The sequence below is a fragment of the Hakea prostrata genome, chromosome 10, assembly GCF_041222555.1.
Source record: "Hakea prostrata isolate BN-2017 chromosome 10, UWA_Hpros_2, whole genome shotgun sequence".
Classification (NCBI taxonomy): domain Eukaryota; kingdom Viridiplantae; phylum Streptophyta; class Magnoliopsida; order Proteales; family Proteaceae; genus Hakea; species Hakea prostrata.
In genome coordinates, this window is record NC_142609.1 from 19,791,910 (window position 1) to 19,813,719 (window position 21,810).

At 37.8% G+C, this 21,810-nt stretch overlaps 2 protein-coding genes across 3 annotated transcripts in view; one reads left to right on the top strand and one right to left on the bottom strand.

Moving 5' to 3' along the window:
* The first annotated feature begins 4,186 nt into the window (after positions 1-4,186).
* On the top strand, positions 4,187-7,561 carry LOC149002255 (scarecrow-like protein 3). Of its 2 annotated transcripts, none has more exons than XM_089138562.1 (2): positions 4,187-4,883; positions 5,302-7,561. In XM_089138562.1, the coding sequence occupies exon 2, from the start codon at positions 5,327-5,329 to the stop codon at positions 6,749-6,751; it is 1,425 nt and encodes a 474-aa protein (XP_088994688.1). In that variant the 5' UTR covers positions 4,187-4,883; positions 5,302-5,326; the 3' UTR covers positions 6,752-7,561. The 2 variants fall into 2 exon arrangements, with proteins under 2 accessions (XP_088994688.1, XP_088994687.1); XM_089138561.1 differs by having other exon boundaries at positions 4,188-4,883; positions 5,278-7,560.
* An 8,929-nt stretch (positions 7,562-16,490) lies between these two features.
* Positions 16,491-21,810, bottom strand: part of LOC149002256 (glutamine--fructose-6-phosphate aminotransferase [isomerizing] 1-like) — a 39,860-nt gene continuing 34,540 nt past the window's right edge. Inside the window, exon 11 of the mRNA XM_089138131.1 lies at positions 16,491-17,265. Within this exon, the coding sequence (XP_088994257.1) occupies positions 17,182-17,265 (84 nt within the window). The 3' untranslated portion in view covers positions 16,491-17,181. The remainder of the gene's footprint in view (positions 17,266-21,810) is intronic.

A 21,810-nucleotide genomic window follows, 5' to 3' on the forward strand; every position in this document is an offset into this window, starting at 1 on the left:
TGGCCTTCCGAGGATGACGTTATAAGCCGGAAGCTCTCGAACCACCAAAAAGTTTACCTGAACAGTAGCCTCTTTGGGGAAGCTTCCAATCGACTGATCTAGCTGTACTGATCCTTTCGCTATTGCAAACGATCCCGCAAAGCCATATAGATGCGTGGATGACGGCTCCATTAAGTCTTCATCCACTTTAAGCTTTTGATAAGCTGCATAAGATAAAAGGTCTGCAGCAGACCCGGTATCAACTAACACCCTATGTACTTCACAGCACGCGATTTCTACCTTGATGACTATGGCGTCATCATGAGGTAACAGACACCTCTTTCATCTTCTTCGCCGAAGGTGATTGAACCCTCACCATTTGGCCTTTTACGCTTCTGTGTTTCTCCGGTCCCAACAAACTTGGATTTGGCCTTCAGCTTCTGGAGCGACTCAGGTTCAGGACCTCCAAATATTGTTAGTATGGGTGACCGAGTGGCGCAATCACTTCCTTACCCTTCTTAGATTTTGGAGCCTCCGTCGGTTGTTCTGGGCTAACCGAGCAGTCCCTTTTGTTACCTATGTCTTGCTGTTTCGCTCATCTTCCTCTGACGAAATTGGACAAGTGCCCATGAGATATCAATCTCTCAATATCCGCCTTTAAATGTCTACAATCATTGGTATAATGACTGTAATCCTTGTGGAAACGGCAATACCTTTCTCAATCCTGCTCCCCAGGTTTGGTGGGAAGCTTTGGAGGCCACTTCAAGATATTTTGTTTCTTGATAATATTTAAAATATCAGCTCGAGGAGTATTTAATGGAGTATACTCACTTTTACCGGGAGATCTTTGTCGCCACGCCTGGTGAGTCTTTCCGACCCGGTCACGAACATTCTGCTTCAGCTTCTGCTTGTTCTCAGGGGCCTTCTGTTCTCTTGTAGAGGCTTTGTTATCCCCCTGGCGTGCGTCTAGGATCTCCGCCACCTCTGCCTGCTTCTGACATCTTTGCACCAGTTCAGCATAAGTGGTAGGCATATCTTGAAGTAATAACTCCAAAAGTCATTGGTTAGTGAGCACAGTGAATAGAGCAATTTTAGCCACTTGTTCATCTAGATTCTCTATCTCCATTGTGAATCTTTTCAGGTACTCCCTAATCGATTCACTTTTCCCTTGTCTGATAGTGAACAAGGTCTCTTCGGTCTTTTTGATATGGATTATGCTTTGGAATCGTCCTATGAATTTGCGCGCCAATTCTTCAAAATCCACGATCCTTCCCAACGGGAGATTCGAAAACCACTTCTTAGCTGCTCCAGTCAAGGATGAACCGAAAACCCTGCAAAGGATTTCATCAGAATTACCCGCAACAGCCATAGTCTATTGATAATAACTGATGTGAGCGGTGGGATCTCCCGAACCATCGAACATGGAAAAAGTTGGCGAACGGAAATTGTGAGGAAACTGATATCCGGCTATGGGCCCGGCAAACGAAGTTTTTCGAAAAACCGAATAAATATCATCGATTATCCTCCTCGCCAATTGTCCAAGTTTTTGATTGATATTGGCCAATTCTTGACCAATATGTGCAGATCGATCTCCGACGACACAATCATTCTCTCGAGCCACACGTCTGATGGTTGGTGAGTGAGTTCGTATTCCTGCACCCAACCTTGTATTTGAATCGGTCGTACTTCCTTGCGGTCCGTCGAACCGATCGTCTCGCCTAGGGTGTTCTCCAGTTCTCCTAGGTTCTCTTTCCCGCCATCGGTCGCCTTCCCGGAAATTTTGACCGACATTCTGTTCATCAATCAGTCATTGCTCCCGTTGTAATGCGCGCCTTCCCGCGTTACGGTGATCAGTGCTTGTGGTGCCACCACTTGGCTGGTCAGCACATGGAGCGCCTGACTTACCTCCAACATCTAGAGCTTCAATTGATCCAGTTGATATTGGAGTGGATCTTGAGGATTATTACCTCCTTGACCACCATCTTCTCGCACTTCAAGGGGTTGACTTCCCTCTGGGATATCTGGATTATTTACTCCCGGAATTTGGACGCCAGCATCTCGCTGGGCCACAGCAGCCATTGCTGCTGTCGCCGATGCCGATGATCTAGTCACCATGGCTTTCTGAAGCGTTTCCCACAGATGGCGCCAAATGATGCGTCATAAATCTGCTTAGCCCTTAGATCGCTGATGAATGACCTGCAGAAACAAACGTCAGATGTGGCCCAACCGCTGGAATTGGGAGTCCACCTCCGAAGCCTAAGTCAGTTGATGAAATTAATCACAAACGGCTCTGCTGGAGCACAGAGCTAAGGAATGAATAACGAGAATACGATTCAGATTGTATGTGTCTTTCTACCTTGTGAGTAGGTGATGTCTTATATAGAGTGTACCTTCGAATCTCCTTCATTGGATGTATTTGAGCCTTCTTCGGATAGTCGTCGGATCTTAACAGATAGATCCATTGAGTGATAGATCCCTACTAGGTTGAACCAGTAGATGACTCCTTTGATAATACGATCGTTATATGGTAGTTATCCATATAATAGCGATAAGTGACAGCCGCCAAATGCTGCTACCCGTCTCTTTGTCGAATAGCCTATTCTGGTCGTAGCGGATTAGAGCATGCTTGTGACTGAGTTAGTTTTCTTCCTCAGCAAGCTATCTCCTGGACCCGGCTCGCTCGGAAGCAAGTCGATTCCTTTCGTCCCGACCGGAGTTGAGGGTCGAACCAAGATTGAACCAAGTTCAGTTATATTTTCTCCATATCAGAGAGAGAGAGGGTAGCACTCAGATGCGTCTAGCTTAGGAGGGGGGAGAGAGAGAGAGGGTAGCACTCAGATGCGTCTAGCTTAGGAGGGGGGAGAGAGAGAGAGAGAGAGAGAGAGAGAGAGAGAGAGAGAGAAGGGAGGATTACTCAGCATTTTTCAACTTCAAGAGATCATATTTTTTTTTTCTCAAATTCTGATAGAGAAAATGGAAACAAAAATCATCAAGGAAATGATAGATTTTCAAATATTCTGATAGAGAAAATGGAAACCAAAATCATGAAGGAAATGATAGAATTTAGGAGAAGATTTTCTCTTTTTTTTTTATGTTTACTTTTTTTATTAATAGTAACTAATTATTAACTAAATGTCAAAAATATCCAACAGAAATCAGGTAAAGAAATTATAGATAATAGAAAATTAAAAATATTTCAAAGAAAAAGAAGGACATAAAAAGATTTGCCACGAAAAAGGAGTATGTGTTTTAATATAATAGTATGATATGATATATATGTATATATATAGATGAAGAGGGCGACATTATATATGTCATCCGCAGAAGTCGAACTGACGACTTCTTTTTTGAGAAGTACAGATCCTAGTATCTTACCACTCTACCAAACCTCTCTAATAAAATAGTAACGATGTCAACGGGTAGTCAAAAACTAGAAACATATCCTCTGCATCCAAGGGTGTGGTGCGTCCAATACGTTTGGCTATTAGATGAATGTCATGCGTATTCATTATTTTCCAAGGCGTCAAATTGTGTATATTCTAAAATTAATATTTGAAGTCATCAATTAATCACGTGCTTAAATCGACGGTCACGATAAAAGAAAACCACGTGACATCATCTAACGAATAGACATATTTAATGCACCACATTTGCGGATGCAAAAGATTTGGATCCTCGAAAACTTGTATTTAATTTGCATTCTTCTCCATTTAGGAGAATCTAGATCAAGAAAATAACTATTGAGATGTCATCTAAAAGTAAAACCCACACTGATTTTATGATATTATGCTACTCTGAAAATGTGGTGGAGATGCATGTAAAATGTCCAAGAGAAAACTCACTTTCAAAAAATTATAAACATTTGCAAATGTTAGTTGTTGGTTACCCACTTACCCCCACTTCTTGGCCGCCTTCTTGAAATGCCAACCTTGTTATTAATGATTACCAAAAAATAAACTTGTTATTAATGGTCCCTCCTGATAGAAAAAACTCAAAAAAGAAAAAAAGAAAAATTGACCTAAGAAGGATGGCATGAAATGGGGTGTTTAATTAAAAAATAATAAATTATTTTTAGTAAATTTTAAGAAATTATAGATAGTAAGGATTAAGAAATGGAAACTAGGGTTTTGGTTTTATTAGAGGATCTTTAGCCACCTAGGATCAGAGTCTGTAGATAGAGTTAAATGTGGCCTCTGGTTTTGGATGTTTTCCCAAGTTCCTTGTCTCTTTGTCTTCATGTAAGAGGATAATACCAATTGGATGGTCTATGCCTTAAAGAGAAAACAAACAGAGATTTTGGAAGTGCTCGGCTAGACCTTCCCTGCATTCCCACCACAAGGACCCAGATGTAACCAAACAAGAAGGTTGTTTTGTTGTTTTGTTAGGGCATGTTTGAATGGGAGTGATGGTTTGGAATAATACTAAGTTCTTGGGTACCCCTTATTCCTCTTCCACCTAACATCAAGACAAAACCTCAAGGGGGACAATTTCACAGAGAAGGAGAGAGAGAGAGAGAATGATAGAGAAAGGGAAAGAAAAAGCTAGAACCTGTTCAGTCATCTATAAGCAAGAGCAGAGAGCCATTTAGGTGTTTTCTCTCAAAAATTCCATAACCATATTTTTCGTATCCCTTCAGAAGACAAGAAGTTTATAACAGCAATTTAACACCATCCAAGCTCCAAACCCGCATTGTTGCCAACTGCAGCCATGGAAAATTCATCAAAGGAGACCCTTTAGTTCATATGTGACTCTCCATCTAAAACCACTTAAACAACAATCGGTTCAGATATGCGCAAAACCAAGAGAAGCGAGCAGATAGATTATGATGGGTTTTTGAGGAATTAGAAAACCCAGTTGTGGGGTTTTTGAGTTCTTGTGTGAGAGTTCCTGTTTCTGCTGTTATGGTACTGTTCTTTCTCTGTTTTCTATGTGTTCATCTTTTAATGTGGTTTCAAAATCTTCAAAGGCGTGGTGCCCAGTTAATCTTGTCTTCCGAGGTTTCGTTTTTACATTTAATTATTATTTGTGTTGATTTGAGGCGTACATGGCAGACCTTCGTGAATGAACAGTTCATTTTGACTCTTCTTCTCTGTTTGCGATTGATTTTCTTGCATATTTAAATCTCAAGTACTGAAGCAGAGGTTCTGTCATAAATAGTTCTCTGAATTCGTCTTCCTTTTTGGATTGATTTTACTATTAATAGAAAGGATTGTTCTACAAATTCTTATAAATAGCACACAGGTCATACTCGTATCTGTGATTTTCCGTCTTGGAATTGATTCTAGCTCTTTTTGACAGTTATTGGACTCTGGTTTTCTTCAGAAAAGAAGAATCACGGTGGTGGTGAATGGCAGGAATGGTTCAAGATGAAGGATCATCATCTGTAACTTCTTCTCCCCTTCAGTTCTTCTCCCTGATGTCTCTCTCCCCTAGCTTAGGCTCACCATACCCATGGCTCAGAGAGCTTAAATCTGAGGAGCGTGGGTTGTATCTCATCCATCTATTGTTAACATGTGGTAACCACGTTGCTTCTGGTAGCCTTGAGAATACAAATATGGCACTTGAGCAAATTTCCCACCTTGCTTCACCGGATGGAGATACTATGCAGCGCATTGCTTCCTATTTCACGGAGGCTCTGGCAGACAGGATTCTCAAGGCCTGGCCTGGCCTGTATAAAGCTTTCAATTCTACGAAGATTTCATCAGTCTCCGATGGAATTATGGTTCGAAAGTTGTTCTTTGACCTCTGCCCTTTCTTGAAGGTCTCTTATCTGATCACCAATCAATCTATCATAGAAGCAATGGAAGGGGAGAAGATGGTTCATATCATTGATCTCAATGCCGCAGAGCCTGCACAATGGATTGCTCTCCTTCAAGTATTGAGTGCCAGACCTGAAGGCCCTCCCCATTTGAGAATTACAGGTATTCATCAACAGAAGGAGGTACTGGAACAAACAGCTCTTCGTTTGACTGAAGAAGCTGAGAAATTGGATATACCATTTCAATTCAATCCTGTAGTTAGCAAGTTAGAGGATCTTGATGTTGAAAGCCTGCGTGTTAAGACCGGAGAGGCATTGGCGATCAGCTCTGTGCTTCAACTGCATTCCCTCTTGGCATCAGATGATGAAATCCTCAGGAATAAATCCCCACCTGCTTCCAAGAATTCGAATTCAGTTCACCTGCAGAGGGCCCTACAGTTGAACCAGAACAATTTGGGTGGATTGCTTGATAAAGATTTGCTCAATGGGTACAACCTCAATTCTGATTTGGTGTCTTCATCCCCGTTATCTGTATCTTCTTCAGCAAAGATGGACAGCTTCCTCAATGCCCTCTGGGGGCTATCACCAAAAGTAATGGTAGTTACTGAGCAAGAATCGAACCATAATGGATCAACCTTGATGGAGAGGCTCTTGGAAGCGCTTTATTTCTATGCATCACTTTTTGATTGCTTGGAATCCACTGTATCAAGAGCTTCAATGGAGCGAATCAAAGTAGAGAAGATGCTATTTGGGGAAGAAATCAAGAATATTATTGCATGTGAGGGAGCTGAGAGGAAGGAAAGGCATGAGAAGCTTGAGAAGTGGATCCGCAGGATGGATTTTGCAGGGTTTGCAAGGGTGCCTTTGAGTTACTATGCTCTGTTGCAAGCAAGGACACTATTGCAAACCTATGGTTGCGATGGATATAAGATCAAAGAAGAGAACGGCTGTCTAGTAATTTGCTGGCAAGATCGAGCCCTCTTTTCTGTTTCAGCTTGGAAGTGTAGGAGGTAAAAATTGATCATTTTTCCAGTGAGCTTTTCTCTTCCATGTAGAAAGGATTTCGGAGTTCTCCACTTCTTCTTCTTTTTTGTTTTCTCTAATTTTGCATAGCACTCTGTGGAAGGGATGGAAGTTTTCTTCATCCTCTGTTCTAAATTTTTGTTTATTGATGTAATAGACATTCTCCTTTTCTGTTTTTTCTTTTCCAGTCCCATACTCAACCTTGATATGCTTGTTTGGTACAAAATTACAAATGGTTGCATTTCATGAATCATTTTGGTGTTCATTGTAGCATATATTTCGTCTCCTTCAATTCTTGGTAACTAGTTCTCCCAAAAGTTCAATAGTTTTCAGCTTTCCTCCTGACTGTATTTCATTTCTCAAACAAAACATTTCAAGAATCTTACACCCTTTCATTTTGTTGTTAAATTGTTCTATTGATTGGTCACCATGACCTGAATTGAGCATGATGAAAAGATCACTTATCAGAGAATACCTGAAATGTATCCCTCAGCATGGTATCCTTTTGAATATCAGTAAGTCTGTCTCTGGTGAAGATCATTTAGTCAGCTTGATCATAAGGGTCAATCCAACTGATATCCCTCTTAAAGTTTTCCACAATTGGGATAGGACTTGGAAACCTTCATGATGCCTAGGCCCCCATGGATTGAACCATAAAAGGGGAAAATTGAAAACAAAAATTATAGTTGTAGTTTCACAAGATGTTATCCATTGTATGAAATCTGCAGCAGAAGAATCCAATCCAGTCCAGCGGATTAGTGGATGATGCATCATCTACCTTCTTTGTCATTTTAGAACTGCCACTTTGTCAGCTGGTGATTTGATTTTTCTCTAGTTGAAAGATGACAACACTTGAAGAACTGGTCTCTGTTTTTGGTGCATCTGAGTCTGAGGATTTGCCAAACTACTACGACATTAATCCTGAGATTTTGCCTGCAGTTTCATTGACAGTAAATTGGTTTGCTCCTCTGTATCAGTGCCTCCATCCTTGGCTGAACTGAGGTTTCCAAAACCTTTCTATATATCCTGTCACCTTTAACTTCCTTTCCAGACCCTTCAGGTTTACTGGTTTGCTCTTAATATGTTGGTGTTGCTTAATCTGGATGCTTCTGTTACTCATTTTATTAGCCTTTTTCTTTTCGGTGTGCTCTCATCAATAAGTGCTATCAATTCCATGGGAAAAAGTTCACTCTGGAGTATATTATAATGAGAAATAGATACCATACCATCTATGCATTTTATGATTCTTGTATTGGTTTCTAGTACACCTTCAGTCCAGAATGTTTTGTAGCTTTTAATGCCATAAATTAGCATTGAAAGACACAAGCAACTGCATTCCAAGGTTTGTTCTAAGGGGTCCCTTGTCATACCAAGCTCTGTTGGAAGCCCTCAAAATCACTTCACTGATGAAATGGAGATTGACGGTAGAGGCAGAGCAAATTTACATCTCTGTTTATGCGTTAAATTTTTGAACATCGAAGATATCAATGGGTAGTTGAAGATTGATATTCAATCCGTGTTCGTATCTATTTAAAAAAAAAGTAATTGAATTCATCTAAAAACCAATAGGATGTTATCCGAATTCCCCCAAATATAATTGGATATGAATCCATTTCGATTACATTCTATATTGGATCTTCTTTTATTGAGTTCAGTCCAAGATATGTGTGGATCTAAGATCAAACACCAGTCTTTTCTTGTGTTTTTTTTCATTTGAATGCCCAGCAAGATGAACCACAAGTATAGGTGTGGTGGATCCTCACAAACCACCTCTATCATAACCAACACCACCAGCTATCATGACCAGATAACCTGCATGACCTAACCATCCTGTCTAAAAGGTATAAGATAAGACTCAAAAGAGTTGTGAAATATTTATATTTCAAGTGAAACCAGACATGACTCAATAATCTTTTGTAAATCTCCGGCGATCACCGCTGTATGTTTTGCCGATGATCTATTTGTCTTTGGGAGATCCACTAGATCAAACACCATCACTCTTCAGGATTTGTTTCAGGAGTTCTCTATGATATCAGGCCCTTTTTTTTCTTTTTTCTTCCCCAACACATCAGGCCCTACCTACATTGCAATGAACTTCATTTCAAAGATTTGCTTCAACTTTCTCCCAAGAAATAGTAAAAGGAATTGATTCTATAAGTGGGCCCCACAGGCCATTTTCATGCATCACATCAGTGTAAAAAGGAAAAAAAAAATTATTATTATTTTTTAAACAATATATATATTTTTAGATAAATTAATGAGTAGATACATGATGTTTCTTTCACATACAATAAAAATTGATGTAAACTTCCCTATTTTGTGGCAAGTTGACTCAAATATGCATTACATTTTTACAAAAAGTCACATAATTGACTTTTTACGATGTTAAACTACCCATTACAAGCAATTGTGGTACCACCACTTAAGAAAAGTATTTAATTGATAGAAAATGATAGAACAATTGAAGAAAAAGATAAGTGTGTCTGATCGTGTTGGCAATCGTTAGATGATGACGAGAGATTAGGTTTGTATATGATCATATTTATCCAATGATTATAAACATGACAATGTCACTATCCACGGTCATATATAAAATCGTTCTTCGAAAAAATTTAAGTTTTTCAAGAAAAGAGCCAATGCCCACCAGCTCCTCTCTCTTACTTTGATGGCCAAAGTTAAATTTGAATAGACTCCACCACATGGAAAGGATAGATGGTCCACATCATCTTTCCATTACTCAAATTGAGCAACTTAGTATGATATGTCCATTAGAAAAAGAAAACCGTACCATTTGATGTTTATGTAGAAAAACTTTCATTTGTCTTACCAAAAAAAGAAAAACCTCCACTTGCATTAAGGTAAAGTTCCTTTTCTTTTTGGGGCAAACATTTAAGTTATTCTGTTTTGAATACATCTGATGTGACAATTTTGGTGCAACCTCCTCATTTATGTTTCTTCCAATCCAATTTAGCTTTACCAAGACTTTATGATTTATATTGATAGGGCGAGGGAAGCATCTCCTCACCAAGGCATTTGAAGTTGCATTCTGTGGGACCTGGAAGGAGCTTTTGTGGCTACCAAAACAATGGTAAACAGGGATTTTGCTTGGGTGTTGTGTAATTAATGCGCAACACCTGCAAGGTATAGTCGAAATTGAGATCTTGATCTCGATAGTAGACTGTGCGGTGATGCGCATTAATCGCACAGCGTGACTCGATAAACAGAGGGGTTTTAGCTACTAAAATGGAGATGGAAGCAGCAATTAGGGATGCAGTCCAGTTAGATCCTAGTTTACACTTAGATTGTGTACAGGTTGTTTCAAAATGCAAGTTTGTGGCATTTGACAAAAGTATATATATATATATATATATATATATATATATATATATATATATATATATATATAACTTCTTTGTTTTTCTGGAGAAAACTTCCAACACTACCCCTAAGTTACCCCCTAATATTAATGTCATCCCTTAAGTTACTCAATTTATCAGATAGACCCTCTATTACTAACATCGTACCCTATATCCTAACTTTAAAAACACAATTCATAGCATCTATCTTCTAAACTTTGTGATAATTTATGATTGGGGAGAGAAAGTAATCATAGACCATAGAGGGAGAAGAAAAATGAGTGTCTATGGGTTTTTCATACATTGTTATTTTTGTTCTTCTGAAATATCTAACTTGCTTATATTATATCTTAATTGTGCTTTTTAATAGCACGGGGTGCCTTTGATATAATTTTACTTTACACTAGGTTTAATTAATAAATTGGATAACTCAAAGTGTGGCACTGAACTTTATTTATTTATTTATTTATTTATTTATTATTATATATTTTTTTTTTGTCATCATCAAACCAATCACAAGGATTGGAGGGCCATAGATTCAGGGGATTTTTTAGGGGGGGGGGGAATTGTGGGGGAGAAGGGGAAGGTGTGAAGGTTCAAAATGCAAGACTTCCTTGAACTTGTTGTCTTTACATAGAAGACTGTGAAGTCCTTACCCAACTTGTAAAGGATTATGCTCTTCTGATACCCTTACTATCATATGTTTAGGAGGGGAGACCTAATTCTAGTCCGCTTTATTAATGCTCAGAGGTGAGTGTCCTCCTAAATTTATAGTGGAGAGATGTAACGTGACTAAAATGAATCCAAAATCATTTCAATTTAGAAAAAGTAACTTTTTTTAAGAAATGTGGGCCTCACATTTTATTTCTTTTAAATCACCTAATATTTTTTGATGAATATATAAAAATAAAAATAAAAACCGAAAAAAGAAATGTTAAGTAGACCATCAGGGTGATGGGGGAGAAAAAGGAAAATCTTTGGCTGTTGAAGAGTATATGTCAAATAATTTTGTCTCTATCCAACAGATGATGTTTTCTCTTTCAATCCCATCACTTTTTCTATAAGATGCATCATTTTTTTTTAATCTGATTAAAATTATAAATCCTTTTCAATAGGTTAAGAGACCTAGAAGAAAAAAAACAACCATAAAATCAGTTTAAATGAATCTTACCTGACATCATGAGATAGCCTTATGGGTCCATTGAGTCATTTCATAGAAATTTTAATTCACAGTGACGTTTTACTTTAATCTAACTATTTTAACTGATAAGGTGGTGTAGATAATGTTTAGCTCCTTAAATCATTATTATTTTCTTCTAACGACCTCAATGAATACCTTTTGAGGGAACCGGTAAGAACGCAATCAATAATGTTCTTGGAGAACAATTCTGAAGTTCTTTTGTTCTCAAGGAATAGAAGAATTACTGTTAGGTGTTCATTAAAATGGTCTTTTGTTTTTCGAGAAGAAACCAGGAAAATAGGGTATGAAGAACCACTTTTGTGGAACATGTTCTTAAAAAACGATAAAAACTAGCCAAAATGGTGTCAATGGTGAAGGCTTCTCGGGACCACCCCCACCGCACTGCTACTCATAAACCCCTAACCTTGCTTTCCTATCCCGCTTTCTAGTTTGAAAACAAGATTTTTCATAGAGTGGTTCAATTGGGAGATACTTATACAATGAGTTTTTCAAAAGGCCTATTTCTAAACAAAGAACGGTCTTCTAATACAAAACATGTCAAAACGATTTTACACTAGAACTGATCGTCTAAAATCGCTACATCCCCAAACGCATGCTAAGAGATGTAAGACCAGGTAATTTTCTTTTTATCTCAATGATCATTAATTTGAAGTGATGATACCAAAATTCAAAATGAATTTTTTTTTTTTTTTTTTTTGCATGACTTTTTCAAAGGGAGAGTGGTGGGTTGGGTGGGGGAGGAGTGGGTGATTTTATGAAGTCATACTCCTTTTTTAAATTATTATTATTATTTTTTTTAGATATAATGCCTATCAGGTTTTAGACCTGATGCGTCCAAAATCTGCTCAGCCCTTAGATCTCCTCATGATGACATGCAAAACGAAAGCGTCAAATGTGGCCCGACCGCGGGGTCGGGAGTCCACCTCCGAAGGCTAAGTCAGTTGATGAACTTAATCACAAACGGCTCTGTTAGAAGCACAGAGCTAAAGAATGAAGAACTGGGAAAGGTGATCTAGATCATAAGCTTCTGATAGTTTACGTCTACCAGTGTGTATGTGAATCTCCGTCCCTCACCTCGTATGGCAGTGAGGTTTATATAGAGTGTACCTTCGAATCTCCTTCGTTGGATGCACTTAAGCCTTCTTCGGGTAGTCGTTGGATCTTAACAGTTAGACCCGTTGAGCGATAGACTTCTACTAGTTTGGACTAGTAGAGGACTCTTGAGATAACCTCTAGGTTATGCGATGATTATCCCTTCGATAATGATTAGCAACAACCGTCAATTTGAATCTGCCATCATTAGGGTAATTAACCTAATCCATAGATTGGATTAGGGCGTGCTTGTAGCTGAATAAGTTTTCTTCCTCAGCAAGCCATCTTACGGATCCAGTTCGCTCGGGAGCGAGTCGATTCCTTCTGCCTCGACCAGGGTCAAGGATCAAACCAAGTATGAACCCGGTTTGATCATATTTTCTCCATATCAAGACCTCTCTCCATCCTGGTGATCAAGCAATTGAAGAGGATTTAAATCTGATTGTTTGGCAATTAGAAGTGTTCTTGATTTCATCCAATCTGTTAGGTTTTTGATTAAAATCTATATTATTTATATATTAAGTTTCAAAATTAGTTTTTGTATTTCTTTTATTTAATTATTTTGTTTGTGTGTGGGACCCATGAGGTAAGGGTGGTAATGAGGCATCATGAGTAAAGGAAGCCCTTCATGACCTTGGTTATGAGACTCTTCATGACATTGGTCATGGGTCTTAAAGGTCTTGATCATAGTGATGAGGTGGGCTAACTTGAATGGTGGAATTACTCAAATTCTAACTCTTGACCTTTATTTCTCATTTCAACTTCATGACCATTCATGGCCATTACCATGAGTGGGGGTTAAGGTCTTTGAATGAGTTAAAGCCTATTCATTCCAAAGAAGTGAATATGAGAGTTACTTCCCCAAGTAGTGGCGAGGTTAGGTCAAGGGGGTTTATTCACATTAGTGGAGGAGGGACAAACCATTGATTCTCCATTAGTGGAGAATTTATTCTCCCCTTGTGAGGAGGTGTGGTTTGGGCCTATATAAACCCAACCCTTCCTTGCATATTATGTGCTATTGTGACACTCCTCACTCACATTATATGTTTTACAAAGTTCATTTCTTTCTTGAGTTGTCTAAGTATTGTGCTCTAGCTTTTGGCTCCTTGAAAGGACTAGAAGAACTACCTCATCTTCTAGTTGGAGGTTGCTTTATCTTGGAGGTAGTGGTGCGAAGAACCCTTGGTAGTAGGGTGCATCAATTACCTTAAAGACAGCATCAAGGTGTGACTCAACCTCATCGATCAGTGGTTCGTTCGGTTGCTACTTCAAGCTCTTCAGATTTGCTAAAGATCTTCATCTCTCAATTGTATTGCAATTTCACTTTTGTATGTTTGAAGAATTTGTAATACAATTACCCCTAACACAATCTCTCTTCCTATTGTCTTAATTGAGGTGAGAACTACCCAAGCAAGAGGATCACAATGACAACAATAATAAGACTTGCTTCAATTAAACGAGGTCTGTTCTATGGATTTTTAACTTCTTGTTACTTGATGATATACTAAATATGTTGCATAAGTTATGCATATCTTTTCTCGCCACTTAGGTATACCATCAGTTTTTCTAATTCTTTTGATATGATCGCTTCTCTGTTCAAGGTGTTTAAATGACTCAATTGAACGTAACGATATTACTTCAATCAACTTTTTGGAGTTTATCATTTGTTCAATTTACTCCTAGACAAGCTCTATATAATTATTTTTTATCTTATTCATAAAAAAAAAAATTGTGAAAAGGTGGAAAGGCAAGGGTTACCAAAGTTGAAAGGTGAACATGGGGTAAAAGAGAAAGTGTAAGGCTTGGGTTGCATTGCCAAGAGGAGAGAGGAGGGAATGGTGCTAAAATAAGAAAAATGAGGTTTTCTTTAGATATGAAATGAAAATCATATTTTCTCATGCCTATGAGATGTACTTTTACAATTTATTTTTCAAATCTATGTAGATCTAGATGCTACAACCAAATGTTTAGTCATTTACCAATATGATTTGAAGTCAGTAATATTAATCATGTTGGATAATTATTGCAAAACATCTATATTTAGGTCTAGAATTTTTTAGCATGGTTTTTGGGTAACCAAGAGATACAAAAGTATAAGGTTGGGCACGAGAAAAGTAATATGATCTCCACTAAAAGGGACGAAAAAGAGGAAGACATGAGTCGGAAACCTATTAGACACAAAGAAACATGGAAGGCACCCATTGACGAGTTGGGATCTTCTATCCGGATGGGTAGAGGATTGTGCTCTCCGTACACCTCTCCACCACACTTTTAAGGAAAAAAATCCACTTTTGAGCACTGATAAAAAGGACCATAAATACTCAAAGGTAAGGCCCCCCTAAACGTGTTGTAAAGGAATGTGAGAGAAAACACAATCCTCTATACACTCCCTAGGCATTGGGCACATTGGAGAGAAATCAATCAAAGAAGAAGGGTATTTTCCAAATAGAAAGGAACTAGAAAGATGGCTCAATAAGTGGCAGCGTGCTCAACCTTTCCTTACAAAAGCCTTACAATGAAACAGAACTAGGATCGAGGGTCAAAGTTTGGCAGAGAACACAAAGGGTCTGAGCTCAAAATTCAACCCCCAAGGCATATCAGGGTTTGGATCAAGGTTGAGTATCTGACCTAACCTAGCCCAACCCAAACCAACCCTAATTTAAACCTTCATATTAACCTTGTTTTAACCGTGATTAAAGTATATATCAAGGTTAAGTCAAGGTGTTCGAAGTCAAGATGAGAGTTGCCGAAAACTTGGGACAACCCAACACTATTTCAGTCCTAACTAGAATCACATAGTGAATTTTTTAACTTGGAATTTCCTTTGCAATATGCTGTACGGGTATTAGTTTTTTATATTGAAAAAAAAAAAAACCCCACTACCTAGTCAAGTCGCTAGGATGGCTCCAAAGATTAGTCTTGATTGATAAGGCCAATACCTCTTAGTAAAAAGTCATATAAAAGCATGCTTGCACTAGAAGGGAAAGAAAATAATAATAATAATAATAATAATAATAATAATAATAATAATAATAATAATAATAATAATAATAATAATAATAAATAAATAAATAAATAAATAAATAAAAGCCCAAAATGCAAAAATTGGAATTTAGTGTTTATTCCTCTATGTGCCCTCTCACCGGTCCATGCTTTGGTGCACTACAAAGTTACAAATCCAAATAGCAATATTTTGCCTATTTGCTATAGAGACAAGCTGGGCTGGACTTTTCTTAATTCAAGACCTAAGATTCTTGTTCCTGATCCTGGACTTTAACACGCTTAGCCAAACCCAATCCTACCCTGATTGTCCCTTATTGGATTAGATGACCCCATCCCTATCTTTGAATGGCCCAGTCCACAACGGCCTTGGCATGGCAAATCTAGTATATAGCTAAACTAAACATGAGATGTCCAGTCAAACAATGGAACTTCCCCAAATCGAAACTCTCACTAAATTTAAAATAAAAACAAAGAAAACATACAAGTTCCCGAAAGACTTACTATTAAATCTGTTCTGATATGATAGTATCTTAACTAGACCTATAAGAGAGGGGAAAAAAAGAAAAAAAAAAAAAGAAGAAGAAGAAAGAAGAAAGAAGAAAGAAGAAAGAAAGAAATGAAATATATATATCTTACATAATCAAAACTGATCTAAATCATTTGATATAAAAATAAAAAAACAAAATAACTTCCAAACTACAATCACTATCCATGCAAAGGCTAATATCAATATCATCTCAACAGAAGCACAATAAAAATAAATAAATAAAGCTTTCATAATCTAATCTGTAACTAAGTTTCAATCATTTGATAGATAAAAATAAATAAATAAGCAATGGAACTCCCAAGATGCTATTAAATGATAACAAAAAGGAAAAAAAATAGAATCTCAGAGAAACAAAAAAATAAAATACACAACAGCATAAAATGATCCAAACTCCATATCGTTTCTTTGTCCACAAAAAATCCATATTGTTGCCTTGACTACAAAAATCAAGAACAGGTTGGAAGAGTGTGGGACAAACACTAATCCCAATGCACCCTTAGCCTTGCCCTTAGGACCAAAATCTTGGATTCAAAGCCTATTTGCACTCAGGGTGGAACATTCCAAATCAAAGCCATCAAAGGCAAACTTACACCCCTATTCTCGCCCAACAGTTGAACTCAATTCTATTTTGCGAATGTCATCAGGTGAGTTGTTCTGGGTTTTTGGCCCTTCGCAAACCACAACCATCCACCATCTTATGTCAAGTTCTGTGATCAACAAAAACTATCGAGGAAAATCTTGTATTACATTCAGAACCATTGCTACAATGAAGTGGAACTAGTAACCTTCCTGAAAACTGGAAGTACTTTACATATAATGCTAGCAAACTTTATAGATGTCAAAGAAAATTTAACAGAGACAAGCGATCTCCATTCAAATTACAATGGAAGTATGGCATCTTCCCTGGACATGTCAAGAAGAATAAAAACTGCCAAGATTAAATGCATCTCCCCATTTCCCCACCCAAAGTAAGGAAAAAATTACAGCAATTTGTCAAAAAAGATGCATATATTTAGCTACAAAGCATTAAGGTATCACTGTAGAGTAACAGAAAGAAAGATACAAATGGAAGACCCCCCCCCCCCTTTCCTTCTTTCTCTTTCTTTTTCCCTAATCTGAAGGTGTCAACAGTAGTATAGTGACTGAGCTTATATTAGCTTAAAACCCTGATCCTAAAGTTTGAAAGTAGAGAAAGAGACCAAATAAAAATACATTCTCCTCTTCATTGTGTGGTCACACTCTTTGCTAAATTGCGAGGCTGGTCAACATTGTATCCCCGTAGAACAGTAAGATGGTAAGCCAACAACTGCGAGAACAATATTGTCAAGATAACCTCAACTTACTCATAGGTTTGGAAAAGTATAAGACAAAATGTCAAATGATAACTTCACATAATTACATATAAAGATATAATGTCCTACAGAGTAGGCCATAAAGGCATCCCATCTAGACAAGTACAATTATGACTGCACAAAATAGCATGGCATTTTATGCATTAAGCTTGAGGACTACTGTATTTGAGTTTTAAAAATAATTAGTTAACATAAATATTCCTTGGGCTTCTGAGGTAACCAACCAAAGACGAGTACTGACTATTTTAGCAAAAGTCAAGAACATTTATAGATATCACACCCAAAATTGCATCCACCAATCAATTTAAGAAGCAGAACTGATAAAAGAAAAAGCAGATTAGAGAAAATCCACAAGTATTGTTTCCCACCTATCTGATATACTACTGTTGACTTCAGCAACATTCTTGAAAACTCAACATAATAATAAGATAAGAAAAAGAGAAATTCTGGGATCCAAATATGGTGAGAACCAAGGAAATGAATTCCATCAAGAAACACCTTAGTTCCATTAAGTTGATCCAAGTTTCTCTCACCTTGAGTATGAACAGCTTAAACTCACCCAATTACATGCTTCTTAATTGCAGCATTCCTTTCACTTACAGAACTGGCTATAAATATCTTGAGACTATGAGAGTTTTCCTTTCCCATGTGATTAGGACTATAAGGATTTCCCACTAAATGACATTTCAGCAAGTTATTCACATCCCAATTTCAATAAAGCAAGGAGGCAAACAAGTTTGGGCAAGACTCTTCAAGCAAGGGAGAGTCCTAATTTCCCTAGGGCTTGGCCTGAGCAGCAACAATTTATAACCACTGAAATAAGTTTAGATTTAAATACGTGACCTTATCTTGAGGGGAAATTCGAATTATCTAGTAACAATTTCCTCCTCATTCCCTACATATGTTTTGTATCCCTAGGAAAGCTGGTCAGAAATCCTATTCTCCTTCATAACTACAGCTTGGGTAAGCCAAACCCAAACCTTCATAAATCAAATTAGAGTATGATAATTGGCTACCTGATTGGACTTCTGGTTTAGGTTAGGCTTCAGATAGTACCTCTCTGGTAACCAGACCCAACCTAGAAACCGATATCCTCAATGAAACATGTGCATGAATATGACGGATATGTTTTGTACCCATTTGCAATCCCAGCCAGAGAAACTGGGTTTTAAACAGGCATATTTCAACCATCTGTACTAATTTATAATAGGGATAGTGCTTTTCTCCATCAGTTCAAAATTGTGACGCAACTAGCTGATGTAGGTCATAAGCCCATATGCATGTTTAGGAACAAGGCTCCGAGCCACCCAGCAAAGACGCTGGATGCCACTAGGGGTGCAAGTTTGGCCCTGACCCGCCCTGAGCCCGAATAGGGCTTGGGCTAAAGATTTTGGCCCTAAGGGCGGGTTAGGGCCAAGGGCTGGCCTGGGATTACTCTTTGGCCCGCCCAGCCCATCCCAGCCCGTCCCTGATTTTGGCCCTGATCTCAACCCTGATTCTAGCCCTGATCTCGACCTTGACCTTGACCCTGATCTTGGCCCTGATCAGGGCCCTGATTCTGGCCCTAATTTTGTCCCTGATTCTGACCCTGATCTTGGCCTTAATCTTGGCCCTGATTCTCGCCCTGATCTTGGCCCTGATCCTGGCCCTGATCTTGGCCCTGATCCTAGCCCTGATCCTGGCCCTGATCTTGGCCCAGATATTGGCCCTAATCTTGGCCTTGATCTAGGCCCATGATTTTGGCCTTGATTTGAGTCTGGACCCTCCACCCATATGGAGAAGAATTAATTATAATCCACATGGGTGAATATTTGACACATGTCAAATTTTAAAAACATGATCATGTTTTGTAAAAAATTAATAAAAATAAATTATATCTTCATTACCAATGTAGTAAGCATCCACTTGATTTTGGCCTGATCCTGACCCTAATTTTGGCCCTAGTCTTAATGTTAATTTGACCCTGATCATATATTAGATTTTTACCCTAATCTTCATATTAACATTGATATAACTATAAGTCTCGACTTAAACCTTTAGTCATTTTGATCATATCAGACTATGAGCTCACTTTTTATATTATTTTTAAGATAATTTTTATTTTTCAAACCAAGACATTTTTAGTTCAAAAAAATCATTGATTCTTTTTTTTTTTACTAAGGCGAGATAATATATTATAAATAATAAAAACTAGTATATAGAGAATTAATGTCTAACAAATCTACACCCCAACTTCTCATCATGAATATTGACATCTTTCTTTTGCCTCCAATGTGATATTTCAAAATAAAAAGAAGGAAAAAAAAACTTATTAAGGATAGATAGCTATGTTTGTAACTACAACAACAACAACAATAAGCCTTGTTACAACTAAATGGGGTCAGCTACATGGATTCTTGCCCTCCAATCAATTCTATTCGAGGCCATGCTAGATACAAGGCCTAAGCTATACATATCATTTCTCACCACTTCTCCTAAGGTTACTAAAATATAATTTTCTTTAACTACGAAAAAAAATATCAATACTAAATTATCGTTGATTTACTTGTTAACAAAGTTTTGAATATGATTTTTTTTGTTGAATAATGATATCAATGGGAGGGGTTTTCGATTTCCATCAACATTGTAATGGGAGAGGTTTTCAATTTCCATCATCAAAGCAATGAGAGACTTTCATAAATCAATATAGAATTATAGAGTATGAATTAATTTATGTTTAAAGCAACACTATCAACTTATTGACTATTTTATTATTTTGTATGAACTTGAATTATCTTATATTTCTATGAATTTTATTTTTAGTTTACTTATGATACTTTTATTTTTATTATTATTATTATTATTATTATTATTATTATTATTATTATTATTATTATTATGAATTTACATTTAATATTTTAGGTTCAAGGATAGGGCCAAGATAGGGTCAATCAGGGCCAAGGACAAGGCTAATCAGGGTCAAGGCCAATTAGGGCTAGGGACAAGGCCAATCAGGGTTCGAGCCAGGGCCAGGGCCAATTAGGGCCAACGCATCCCGACTCGGCCCAATTAGGGTGGGAATGGGCTCATATTAGAACATATAGGGCTGGGCTTGGGATTGCAAAAGCCCGGCCCAGTTGCAGCCCTAGATGCCACTGCTGCGGAAGACAGCCTGGTCTAATGATGTGGCAAGTTTTTGTTAGGTCAATGGAGCATCACATAAGGAAGTTGCACCAAATAGAAGCATGAAAGTGAAAAAAATACCAAAACATTGTTCATGTGACAGCCAACATAGGCCTTATTTGGGAATGCTTTTCAGATATTGTGGGCCTTATCAAGTGGAAAGATTCTATACTAACGCTGCTATGGTTTAGTTTCCATTTACAGGTTTATAACTTATTTCATTAAACTAGAGTTTAAATAGCTTCTAATTTCAGTTTGTTAGCATTTTAGGAGTTTCTATTTCAATGTTTGTAGGAAATTTCTATTCTAGTTTCTTAGTTTTATTTAGTAGTTTCTTTTTTCAAGACATTCTATTTTGTACAGCTTTGGCCAAGCTATAAATAGGTCCTTCACATTGCAATAAAAAAAATAAAAAATTGACCTTGAAGAAATTAAATTGGAGGTATAGTAGCCTCAATTATGGAGTAACATTCCTGTTCAACAGCTGAGATAGCTGTAGATGAGAGACCCAGGGCTGAGATAGCCCATGCTCCTACCCCTTTCTTTTCTTGTATCTACTGCTATCTGTTTTATCCCGTGTGAACAGGAAAAGAGCGAGAGAGAGAAGAAAAAAAAGAGGAGCGGCGGGGGTGGGGGGTGGTGGAATAGTTTTCAGTGGTTCATCCTTATTGTGTTGATCCTAGCTGCAATCAATCTCCCGCTGGTGTCCTGGTCCGAGGTAGACTTTTGCATTACTAACCTTCAACCCTTGAATAACAGAATTTCCTGAATTTAATGGCAATAGCTTCTGGCAAAGTTCTTTCTTTCAGACTCTCCACTTGTACACCAGATTAACTTTTCCTTGTGCTCATCCAAAAATCAACAGTTTTTTGTTACTTGCTCTCATCTTGCCTAATAAATTAGACAAGACAAATGTCTAGAATTCTAATAAGTTGACAATGTTCCAAGGGTGGTCTCAGTCAGTCCCTAAACTGAGTTGCATTTTTCCACGCTTAACTCAGAACCTTATAAAGCGTCTGATAACATTTTTGGGGAACATTTCTGGCATTTTTCTGATCCCAATAAATAACAGGTGTAAGGTAAAATAGTTCGTTGTTTTTCTCTTTAAGAACAAACTGGTGACAAATGTGGTCTCAAGAAAGCTTTTGTAAGAATATGTTAAGACATATCCTGTAAAGAGAAGAAAACCAGAAAGGCAGAATTGGTCCAAATATTTGGGAGACCCAGAGGACCTCAACTTATGCGGAGCCCTCTGTTGCAGCGAGAGATCTCCTGCAACTTCAGCGTCTTCAGCTCTGTCGATTTCCCACTGATTCAACTCCATGAAACCTGTGTGC